Below are 12753 nucleotides of genomic sequence, written 5' to 3'. Positions count from 1 at the left end.
AGTCTCACCAAAGATGAAAAGTGAAAATACTAAACCAGTCTTCCTCAACTCCAGTCCCCAAATATTTCCAATAGGTCACAATTTTGGGCTATCCCATAGAGAGAACATCTATGGCTAGCCTATTCCTGGTGCACTGAAAATAGTTATATCACCTGTGAAATATGAAGGAAATCCTGAAAACGTGGCGGTTCAGGCACCCCCCCAGTATTACTGCCAATTATAGCGTGGATAACTTACGCTTGCCACACATACTGGCGTCAACAGGATAAGATGTCGATATGAACTGTATAGAAACAGCCTTGGTGTCTGCTCTTGAGGGGAACAAGCTTTAGCATGTTGGATTTTACATGCCTGATCCGTTCTTCACCAGGAGATAAGCGTTACCAGATTTATCTTTCAGCTGCTTATCCCCAGTCCCTATGGTAATTACCATTATTTAATTAATTCATTAATTGCATTCTACATCTTCTGCTGCATGTTGAAACATGTTTATTGTTGGAGGTTTATTTTAAATATTTTTAGTCTCATGCCTTGCTCCCACTGGCGTAGCTATAGGGGTCGCAGCGGTCGCAATTGCGACCGGGCCCCGAAGCCAGGGGGGCCCACGGCCCCCCGCACCACATCAATAAAAAATTACTATAGTAACTCGGGCCGCGGGCCCCTGTTACTATAGTAACATACTTTACTTACCTTCCTGGTTCCGGATCGCAGCGGAGGTCCTGACGTCAGGCGCTGTGCGCAGCGCATGACGTCACAGCGCTATGCCGCCGCGCACAGCATCGAGACTACAGAACTCCCGCCGCGGCCGAAGAGGAAGGTAAGGTTATCCCTGACTCCCGGGACCCGCCAATCAGCTGTTTTGAAGGGGCCGCAGCACTCGTACGAGAGCTGCTCCCCTTCATTTCTGTCACTTCATTCCGGTCACACTGTGAATCGGTGTCGGCGATTCACAGTGTGGGCGAGTAGTGAAATGAAGGGGAAGCAGCTCTCGTACGAGTGCTGCGGCCCCTTCAAAACAGCTGATTTGCGGGTCCCGGGCGACACATCAGCTATTGATGGCCTATCCTGTGGATAGGCCATCAATGTTTAGGGACTGCACAACCCCTAAGCCTACGATGTAGCAGGCTTAGGGGGCCCATGAGACAGGATCACAGATTGTGTGATACTGTCTGCTGGGCCCTGTATCTAAGCCAATCACATGGTAGGCTTAGATACATGGCCCATGCGTGATCCTGTCTGCTGGGCCCTGTATCTAAGCCAATCACATGGTAGGCTTAGATACATGGCCCATGCGTGATCCTGTCTGCTGGGCCCTGTATCTAAGCCAATCACATGGTAGGCTTAGATACATGGCCCATGTGTGATCCTGTCTGCTGGGCCCTGTATCTAAGCCTACCACACTGTAGGTTTAGATACAGGGCCCCAGCACACAGTTATCTTATACTGTATAAGATTACTGTCTGCTGGACCCTGTATCTAAGCCTACCTTGTGGTAGGCTTAGATACAGGGTCCCACAGACAGTATCACACATGGGCCCTGTATCTAAGCCTTAGAGTATGTGCACAGACACTAATTACGTCCGTAATTTACGGACGTATTTCGGCCGCAAGGACCGAACACAGTGCAGGGAGCCGGGCTCCTAGCATTATACTTATGTATGATGCTAGGAGTCCCTGCCTCGCTGCAGGACAACTGTCCCATACTGTAAACATGTTTTCAGTACGGGACAGTTGTCCTGCAGTGAGGCAGGGACTCCTAGCATCGTACATAAGTATGATGCTAGGAGCCCGGCTCCCTGCACTGTGTTCGGTCCGGTACTTGCGGCCGAAATACGTCCGTCAATTACGGACGTAATTAGTGTGTGTGTACATACCCTAACACATGTTTAACTAATCGTTTTTTGTGTGTTTTCTTACAGGTTCGGTCGTTGGACTACGGCGGATTCCAGGACTACTTCGATGACAGCTTTTTTTTTTATTAATAAAATGGTTAATGAGGGCTGTGTGGGTTTTTTTTTTATTTCAATAAAATATTTTTTCTATGTCTTTGTGTTTTTTTTTAAACTATATTACTACCGCCTTAGTAATGGCCGCCGGCTGATTGACAGCATCCATTGCTAAGGCGGGGCTTAGTGTTAGCGGATGCAGAGGCCAACACTAACCCCCTTTATTACCCCGGTACCCACTGCCACCAGGGGTGCTGGGAAGAGCCGGGTCCGATCCAGTACCTGACCATCTGTAGTGACGGTCGGCCACTGGGGTGGCCGCAGGCTGGTATTATCAGGAGGGGAAAGGCCAAAAACAGTGTCCCTTCCCATCCTGGTAATGCTGCCTGCTGCTGCTTTAGGGTATGTTCACACGGCCAAATTTCAGACGTATACGAGGCGTATAATGCCTCGTTTTACGTCTGAAAATAGGGCTGCAATACGTCGGCAAACATCTGCCCATTCATTTGAATGGGTTTGCCGACGTACTGTGCAGACGACCTGTTATTTACGAGTCGTCGTTTGACAGCTGTCAAACGACGACCCGTAAATTCACTGCCTCGGCAAAGAAGTGCAGGGCACTTCTTTGCCACGTAATTTGAGCCGTTCTTCATTGAAATCAATGAAGTACGACTCAAGGTTTACGAGCGTCACAGACGCCTCGTAAATTACGAGGAGGAGCTTTTACGTGTGAAACGAGGCAGCTGTTAACAGTCTGTCTTTTCACACGTAACTGCCTCTCAGCGTGTGAACATACCCTAATTGTATCTGGCCGGTTATGAAAATGGGGGGGACCCCACGTCATTTAAAAAATAATTGGAAAGAACGATGTCGGGTCCCCCCAATTTTCATAACCAGCCAGATACAACACAGCAGCAGGCAGCATTACAAGGGTGGGAAGGGCCACTGTTTTTGGCCTTCCCCAGCCTAAGGGTATGTTCACACGGCCAAATTTCAGACGTATACGAGGCGTATTATGCCTCGTTTTACGTCTGAAAATATGGCTACAATACGTCGGCAAACATCTGCCCATTCATTTGAATGGGTTTGCCGACGTACTGTGCAGACGACCTGTCATTTACGAGTCGTCGTTTGACAGCTGTCAAACGACGACCCGTAAATTTACTGCCTCGGCAAAGAAGTGCAGGACACTTCTTTGCCACGTAATTTGAGCCGTTCTTCATTGAATACAATGAAGCACGGCTCAAGGTTTACGAGGAGGAGCTTTTACGTGTGAAACGAGGCAGCTGTTAACAGTCTGTCTTTTCACACGTAACTGCCTCTCAGCGTGTGAACATACCCTAATACTACCAGCCTGCGGCCACCCCGGTGCCTGCCTGTCACTACAGATGGTCGGGTACTGGTTTGTACCCGGCTCTTCCCAGTACCCCTGGTGGCGGTGGGTACCGGGGTAATAATGGGGGTTCGTGTAGCCTCTGCACCGGCTAACATTAAGCCCCGCCTTAGTAATGGAGGTTGTCAATCAGCCAGCGGCCATTACTAAGGCAGTGATAATAAAGTTTAAAAAGATACAAGCACATAGAAAAAATATTTTATTGAAATAAAAAAACACAACCCTCATTAACCATTTTATTGAGAATAAAAAAAACGCCGTCATTGAAGTCCTCGTATCCGAAGTCCAACAACCGAACCTGTAAAAAAAACACAAACACAAAAATAATCAGTAACACATAAAGAAGCAAAATTATTATTCTTACCTATCCTGGGTCCAGCGCTGGAGCCGCAATGTCAGCGAGCTGGGCCCTGTATCTAATCCTATTATGTGTGATACAGTCTGCTGAGCTGTGTATCTAATCCAATCATGTATGATACTGTCTGCTGGGCCCTATATCTAATCCGATCATGTGTGATACTGTCTGCTGAGCCACTGTATCTAAGCCTATCATGTGTGATACTGTCTGCTGAGCCACTGTATCTAATCCTTTCATGTGTGGTACTGTCTGCTGAGCCACTGTATCTAATCCTATGATGTGTGATACTGTCTGCTGAGCCACTGTATCTAATCCTATCATGTGTGGTACTGTCTGCTGAGCTGTGTATCTAATCCTATCATGTGTGATACTGTCTGCTCAGCCACTGTATCTAATCCTATCCATAGTTTATAGGGTCGTAGTGCTATAGATATGCTATGCTGTCTCATATACACACTTTTTTTGGGGGCGGACACATATGTATTGGGGCTATTTCCCGGACATTTTAAGCCCTGAGGGTATGTTCACACGGCAGCGTCTGTTACGGCTGAAATTACTGTGCTGTTTTCAGGAGAAAACAGCACCGTAATTTCAGCCGTAATGGCATGTGCAGGCGTCTTTTGCTGCGTCCATTACGGAAGTAATTGAAGCTGGTTTTCCATGGAGTCCATGGAAAACGGCTCCATTTACGTCTGAAGAAGTGACAGGCACTTTTTTACGCGCCGCCTTTTGACAGCGGCGCGTAAAAAAAAAATGACCATCGGCACAGAACATCGTAAGACCCATTCAAATGAATGGGCAGATGTTTTCCGACGCTTTTGAGCCGCATTTTCGGACGTAATTCAATGCTAAAACGCCCGAATTACGTCCGTAAATAGTGTGCGTGAACCCAGCCTTAGTGACGCCCCGGCTGCTAGTGCTGCATTGTTGGGTCACTTAGGAGACCCAGCGATGCAGCTGAAAGCGGACCGTCGGCCATGAGAAGTTTGCGGGGGGGGGGGGGGCCCAGTAAGAATTTTTGCATCGGGGCCCATGAGCCTCTAGCTACGCCCCTGCTTGCTCCTGTAAGGTGGCTGGAAGGGCTAAAGGGAACTGGATGATGGAGGCCCCTAGGTGGTAGAGGCCCCTAGGCAAATGTCCCTTTTGCTCTCCCTAAAATTCGGCCCTGGGGGTACTCAAGTACTGGAGCTGGGAAACATTGCACTAGGGTTGCCTAAATATTCAACGAGCAATGAGAGGTCAAAAAGTTATTTCTGGTTTGGAGGGGTTCATGCAGTAGTCATGCTTTCTGACCCTAAAACTGCCCAGGGTATGTGTATTCTGCATAGCAGTTGGGTTGTTCATTATTTCTTAACTTTTTGTTCTTGAGTTGAGGAGACGGCAATGTAAGCCAAGCTTTCTGAAGGAGCACCTCATACTTGATGCTATTATTATTATTATTGGTATAATTCAGGGAGTGCTAGATCCCTATCCCTATACCTGGATAACATGTTTGGCTTGTCATATTCCTAATAGCATTTCTTTTAAAATAATGATTAAAAAAATGGTGGTAGATTTACAGGCATGGGCTGAATTTCAATGTCAAAAATTTTGACCACTAAGTGTAATACCCAGAAATGAATGGGAGAAATACTGAGAAATTTCTATTGATAGATCCAGTACCATCATAAAGTTATGTCTATTCTATTATGAAGAATACCATTTTACAAATTACCTATCCATATAAGCTTCATAAACCTACCAGATTTATTGGATGTGATCTACTTTTACCTCTTATTACCCCCAATGTCAATCTACCATCTAAAACTTAGAGTTTAAATTTTTTTTATAAAAAAGTCACTATATATATAGAACATAAAGTGAATACTATTGTATTGTTACATTTATTTTCCAAGATCCAGTGTAAATAAAGAGAATTATGCACCTTTAAGGCATAGGCTTAAAAGGCAGGTAACACAAGAGTTTTTCCGGGAATCAAATGTGTTAGACCAGGGTATAGCTTAAAGTGAATGTCCATCTTTGTACACCATTTTTTAAATTTATTTAATCTAAAAAGGGTTAAAAATTCTGTTCTGAATAATTTCTTCATATATGTTTAGAACAGTTAAACCTACATTTTTCTGATTAAGAGCTGCAAATCCCCTGTATAGACATACGTTAAATGATAAAATTCTGGTTATCTGCTGCCACCACTAGGGGGAGCTTAATATTTTACTGCAAACTGTTTATAGGTAGAATTCCATAATAAAACAGTATGTAGTAAGCTCCTAAACTCCCCTAGTGGTGGCTGCAGGCAGTACACTTTAAGGCCTCGTTTACACGAGCGTGATATACGTGCGTGCCACGCGCGTGCTTTTCACGCGTGTCGTACGCACCTATATTAGTCTATGGGGGCATGCAGACAGTCCGTGAGTTTTGCTCAGCGTGAGTCCGCTGAAAAAAACTCACGACATGTCCTATGTTTGTGCGCTGTTCGCGCATCACGCACCCATTGAAGTCAATGGGTGCGTGAAAATCACGTGCACCACACGGAAGCACTTCCGTGGGACGCGCGTGATTCGCGCAACAGCAGTCAAAAGTATGTTTGCAAACAGAAAAGCACCACGTGCTTTTCTGTTGACAAACATCCAAACGGAGTGTCATCATGCAGCCGCGTATCATACCGGGCTGACACACAGAGCTGTTAAGTGCCTTTTGCGCACGCAAAACGCAGCGTTTTTTGCGTGCGCAAAACGCACACGCTGGTGTAAACCCGGCCTAACTCTGTGGCCTCTGTATCAGAAAAACTGAGCTCCAAACCCCATATAGATATATTAAGACATAAATCAGCACAGAATTTTAGACCTCAAAAATTATATGGTGTAAAATCTGTATTCAGTTTAAGTATAACACCCAATATCTCATTTTTATTGATTAATTTTTGGTCAATTCAATAAATGTTTTTCTTTAACTTAGAATTTTTGCAATAGTCATTACAGTCATTGAAACAATAATTCAAGGCTTGCATTGCATTAATGATGTAATATGGCGATAGAATTGCTTCATTTACCTACAACCATGAAGGGATCTATTTTTAAGGTTAACCAATTTTAACAGGACTATGGAACTACAGTACATGTGTTCAATATAGAAGGATATAAGTATGACCGGTCTGATGTTATATCTTGCCTCTTCATTGACTTTGGAGGATAAAACTATAGTACCTTGATTAATTATACCCCCATATTTACATTTTAATTAAAATAAATGACCCTCTATGTTTTTGGGTCATTGGCTATGACCATGACTATGACCATGGGCTTATTGTACCATAGATGCAGCCCTGTGGCTACCATGTGGAGAAGAGGGGCATCAGCTCAACTCAACCTCAGGTTCTTTCTCCATGGGCAAAGATGTACGTAGCACAGAGACAGCCCATGTGGATGCTAGGAGGTCCTTCGAGAAAGAGGCCAATTTCTGGTTGGTCATGACACTCTTTAAATGGGTGGTGAGAACCTTCACAAGAATGTGATCTTCACAGATCCTGCAATTTTAGCATACCAGGTTGAAAATGTTTTTCAAAATAGAATGGGGGCAAATGGTTAGAAGTATGGGGGCACCTTAAAAGTGTTTTCCTTTCCCATGTCCAATATCTATGACACTGGCTATTGGGTGTGGTAACTTATTTAGCGCTCCACCTTCCCCTTCCCTCCCACAATGTTATTACCAAATGGGTGGTAAAACTAGTTCAAGGGTCACATCCCCTTATTTTTTCCATGTGCGATAGGAAGGTCTAGGATGGACAATGACTGGACCCTCCTTTACTGAAATCAAAAAGGTGTAGTGTCATGAACTAGTACCAAGAGGAAGCCTCAATTTAAATTTTTTGCTATGGGGCCCTCTCTCCTCTACATACATTACTTCTCTGGATTTGGTGAAGATACCCATGTTGCTGTAGTGTGTTGTCCAACCTCTACTTATGGAATCTTTTAAGAATTATCTAAGATGCAGTAGTTTGGTCTGGAAAATTTAGGTAGTACATTGGCTGATGGTCACCGTGTGATTTCCTATAAAGTAAAAACCTAAAAAGATTTCATGACTATAAAAATAACTTATTCTAACTAATCATTTCCAATAAATGACAGACAAGACTAGAGATTTTTGTAAGAGTGTCATCTTTTCTATTTCTCATTGCAGTTTACCTTTTTCAGAAAACAACCATTCAGTGAAAAAACGAAAGAAACCAACCCAAAAAACAACAAACCAAATTCTTGTTTTTGTTTTTTTAAACAAAATAAAGTGAAATAATAGAAAAGAACCTTTTTGTTTCTAAAACCCATGAATAAAACCTGATACAAACATGGTATTATGTTTTAACCCTTTAGCATGTACTAGAAAGACAAGCAAGGTCTTGCAATGTGTGTCTTACCGGCTGCCAAAGGGTTAAGCTATAGGTATATATATATATATATAGATTTATTTCTCATATTTAATTTCTTTCTCTCTTTACAGCAAACGTTGCAAATATAGAAATTTGTATCTGTACAGTGTAATAGTGATCACAGTTTTGAATGCAGCTGTAGGTGTTCAATGGGAGCCTTCTTGTAGGCAAAGTCTGCACTGGAAGACTCAGTTGAAATACAAATTAACATTAACGAAAGGAGTTTTATTGTCTATTCCAGTCTTGTTGCCGTTTTTCGTTTAGTTTTTGTCCTGCAGTGATGAAGGGATAGAACAAAATGTCACACGAGTCAAACCACGCAAGTCAGAATATGAGATAACATGCGATAATGCGTACAGAGTTCCGACCACTCCTACTCTCACACGTCTCTTTACGGATCTTATTTTTACTTGATTTTTTTTCTCTTCTTTTGTTAAAAAAAGTAATTCCTCTTCACAGTTTAGGCGTATATTTTTGTTTCTGATTTGGTGCATATGCTCATGTTTGTGAGTTAATTCATTATTTAGGTTTTTAAGCAACTGTATTTTTTTTCTATATTAGATATAATTTTGTTACTCATTTTTTCCATTCTTAAAAAGTAGCTGCTGCTAGTTTGAGTTTGGTCCTGTTAACCTCTTTACCACTAAAGAGACCTACAGAGTCTGTGTACCCACAATGCTCTGCTGGGCACTCTTCCTAGGACAAGGTTAAGGTTATGAAAGAAAGAGTTAAGTCACGAGTAGCTGGAGGCAAAGGGAAGAGTTGAGGACTCAGGACTTGTGCTGGGCAGAGACGCCCTTCCAGTAGTCTAGGATGTCATGAAGATCCTCATCTTTGGCAAACTGGACCTTTTTGCGCAGGGCATGGCCGGCTGCCATGTACTCTTCCTCTTTGTGGCGTTTGCGGTGCAGTTTGAAACGTTCCCAGATGCTGTGGGAGGGTTTGCACGTGTATTCTGGACTGGAGGTGTAGCTCAAGTTGTGGTAGTGAGGTGAAAGTTGGGAATAAGCCAGTTCCCTTGGACGGGGCCGAGTTAAAGGTTCCAGTATGGAGGAAGTTTTGCGGCCTCCTAGATTTTCATGATGAGGATTTGACTGCTGTTGCTGCTCACCTTGATGTGAGCCTGGATAGGAATGCCGGTGCTCTGTATACTGACGGATCTTTTCAGCTTCTGCTCTTAAGATGGCAGCAGCTGGGGTCACAGTGAGGATGGTATCAGCAGTTGGAGAAGTCTTCTCAATATACTTTGTTTCAGATTTATGTGCAGACCCTTCTGAACGAAATGACCTTGGGCTGCGGATAGACCCACTAGAAGATGTGCTAGAGCGTTTTGGAGGTACTTCCATGCTGTGATGCCTCTGTAAGGGATGGGTATAGCTTTCCTTATATACTGGGGAAAGAAAACCATGTTTGCTGGGAATCTGTTCCGATATCAAGACCAATTGAGGCTCTGCTGTAGAGACAGCTCCTGACTTTACACCTTGGAATGAAGTTGTCTCTGACTTCAAGGCATCTATACAATTATTTATGATCTGGTTGACCTTGTCTACTTCCTTAGCAATAGTGGATATCTCAGCCACAGAACTCTGAGTGTCTTGTGGCATGGACAGTTCACAGTCTCTTCTCTCAAGTTGGTCACCAGTTCGTACCTCCATGTAATTACCCTTGGTGGCTTTAGGTGTTTCACTGGTTTCTACCAGTTTGTACTGTTCCACCTCCCCCACTGAGGGCAAATAGGGGATGCGTGACATTGATTCTGGACCCATCATCTGCCCTTGAGATAGTTGGCTTATACTGGGTGTCTCCATTTCAGGTCCATATTTAAGTTCAATGATTGTTTTCTTCATACTACCACCTGCTTTTTTGTGCTTTTCCTCTTTTTGGCGCTTTTTGCGCAGGCAGTAGTATACAATACCCAGGATTATTACCATACCAAACAGGCAGCCAAGAATAGTCATAATATAATGAGTGGCGGTGGATGGGGTAGGCACATGTTCTTGTTTGGTATGGCTGCGAGTGTAAAAGGCTATGCAGGTGTGGTTGAACCTGAGAGAATTTCGAATAGAGGCGACACAGTAAGTGTAGTTTGTGTTGGGTTTTAACCCGTCCAACCTTATGGACTCTTTCTCTGCCTTCAGGTTCCGAATGTCAGTAAAGAAGCTATTATTGTACTGGACCAAGATGTACATCTTGCTGTAAGGGTATGGTATTTCGGCCACTAGAACTGCATCTGAATGGGTTTCTGTATTTAGGTTCACACTGAGGCTGACTTTGGAATTGGCAGGAGGAGTGTAGACATTAATAAGGGGCGTAGTTCCATCTCCCGAAAAACAGTCTTCATCAGAACATGGGCTTTCAGGTGGACCAGTAGTGGCTTGATACCTTGGAGACATTAAATGTGGCATCATTGTATAAGACCCATCTGCGCATAGAGATGACAGCATGCCAAGTGCATTACGATAACTGGATCGTCCTTGACCCAGCAAAAAGTAACCTGTATAGTCAGGAGGAGAATCACACTGCATGCGGTCAAAAGTACGGGTCATGTTAGTAAATATATCCAACCACTTGAGGAAGCCCAGTAGCTCACATGAGCAATAGAAAGGATTACTGTACAATTCACACACAGTCAGCTTACTGAGGCCCACAAAGGTATTACTGTCCAGCCTCTGGATTCTGTTCATAGATAAGTCAATGTTCATAATGTTTGGGCACTCCCAAAAGGCATTAGGAGTCACAGTTTCAATTAGGTTTGCCTGGAGGTAGAGATACTCCAACTTTCCCAGTCCCCTAAGAATCCCCTCAGTGAGATTTCGTAATCTGTTGTAACCAAGCTGGAGCACCTGCAAATTGAACTGACCAGCAAAAGCTCCATCTTCTATATAGGACACCTCATTCTTAGTGAGGTTGAGGTACGTTAAGTTGCCAAAACGGCTAAGAGAAGAGTAGTGAACACTCTTTATTTTATTCTCATTGAGCCTCAGGTCCACTATGGTGCTATTAATGTGCTGTGGTATAGACTCATAAGGTGGCTGGTTCTGACTGCAGATAGCAAGCCACACGAAACCCTTGTCACCTTCGATAAGCCAGCAGTCTGCTTGTACTTTGCCTGTATATAAAAGTGCAAACAGAACAAACATCCATAAACAGAGAGCTGGCATCACAAATCCTCTGTGCCTAGCCATGGTCAATGATGCCCCAGTGTGGAGACTCCTTGGTACACTCTAGTATATTAAAATACGGGAGCTTATAATGTGAAGGACAAGCCTCCTTTTTTCACCTTTCTCCTCATCAGTACAGCAGAAAGTGCTCTTAACATTGAGTGCTGATGCCAAGTCTTTGCCAGGGGAAGACCATCGACAAGTAGTTGCCCAGTCTATTCTGCAAGAGCGTTGGAAGAAAATTCCTTGTGCATATTGGGAGCTAAATTTCGAGTCATTGAAGATAAAGACACATTCGCTGGTCAAGCTGGTCTCCAAAAGTAATACATTTATTGTCTGCAGTTCAATCCCATCCTGATTCTGCATCACATGTCAGGCTTCTTCCGAGGAGTTCATGTTTCTGTAGAATTCACAAGTCTCCCTAAAAACAAAGAGAAGTATATTAATACAAAAACATTTTATTAACATTTTTCACATATTTGTATAATTGGTAAAGGGGCTGTTTGCTTTGGGCAATTAATTTATATTAGAAGAGTCCCCAGACAAAAAGATGTTGTGCTGATCGAATCACCAGCGATCAGTTCTAATCCGTAGGAGTACAATTCCCCTGCAGCACCACCACAGGTGAAATAAAGAATTACACAGTGAGCAATTGGCTTCCCCTGTAATATACGGATGTGCCAGGTCCTCCATAGTGAGAGATTTTGTTTCTAGCGGCTTTTTGGCCTGGCTAATAAATAAGTGTGCTGCCTCTAATACCTAAATATTTCCTAGTAGGATATTTGAACTTTATTGCCTTTTCTAAAAATAAAAATGATTATTTTGCCTGTATTCAATATGAGCCTGGCTATTGTGTCTTTCTAAGAGAAGGTAGGTCATGCACTACTGAATCATTGATCTCCATCAATATATAATGCTAAGCTCAATTTAATGATATGATAATCAACATTGCGTTTTGTCCACAAAGTTTATATTCACACGAGGCAGATTTGTTGCAGAAATTTCCGAAACTGCTCAATTTATCTGAATGGAGCTTGCAGAAATCCATGTGCTTGCTGCAGAAAAGAAAAAGACCATTCAAATGTATGTAACAGATTTTCAGTTGCAGAAATTTCTGCAACAAATCTGCCGCATGTGAATACACTCTAAGGCCCCATGCACCCGACTGTAGAATTCGGCCGTAATTACGGGCCGTAATTACGGCCCCATTTACTTCTATTGACCGCAGACGCCTTCCCGTATATTTACAGGAAGGTGTCTGGGCCGTAGAAAGCCTCCACAAAAGATAGAATATGTCCTATTTTCTGCTTTTTATGGGCCGTGCTCCCATATTTTGTATGGGAGCACGGGCTAAAAATGCGGGTGGCTGTCCCGTAATCGCGGCCCGTGATTAGGGGCACAGCCGTGTGCAGGGGGCCTAAGGGTTAAATCATACAGTTTTTTTTAGTCAAAGTGAGAAGTGGAGCCAACAGAAA

The 12753-nt window shown here is 43.4% G+C and overlaps 1 protein-coding gene across 5 annotated transcripts in view; it reads right to left on the bottom strand.

Annotated features, from left to right (window-relative positions):
* Positions 1–7871: 7871 nt before the first annotated feature.
* The window catches only part of ELFN1 (extracellular leucine rich repeat and fibronectin type III domain containing 1), a 423992-nt gene continuing 419110 nt past the window's right edge, over positions 7872–12753 (bottom strand). For all 5 annotated transcript variants that reach the window (XM_075830338.1, XM_075830339.1, XM_075830337.1 and 2 more), the window contains one exon: positions 7872–11699. In XM_075830338.1, coding sequence (XP_075686453.1) covers positions 8888–11302 — 2415 coding nt within the window. In that variant the 5' untranslated portion in view covers positions 11303–11699 and the 3' untranslated portion in view covers positions 7872–8887. The remainder of the gene's footprint in view (positions 11700–12753) is intronic.

The sequence above is a fragment of the Rhinoderma darwinii genome, chromosome 6 (genome assembly GCF_050947455.1).
Source record: "Rhinoderma darwinii isolate aRhiDar2 chromosome 6, aRhiDar2.hap1, whole genome shotgun sequence".
Taxonomy (NCBI): domain Eukaryota; kingdom Metazoa; phylum Chordata; class Amphibia; order Anura; family Rhinodermatidae; genus Rhinoderma; species Rhinoderma darwinii.
This window is presented reverse-complemented; position numbering and strand designations above follow the sequence as displayed.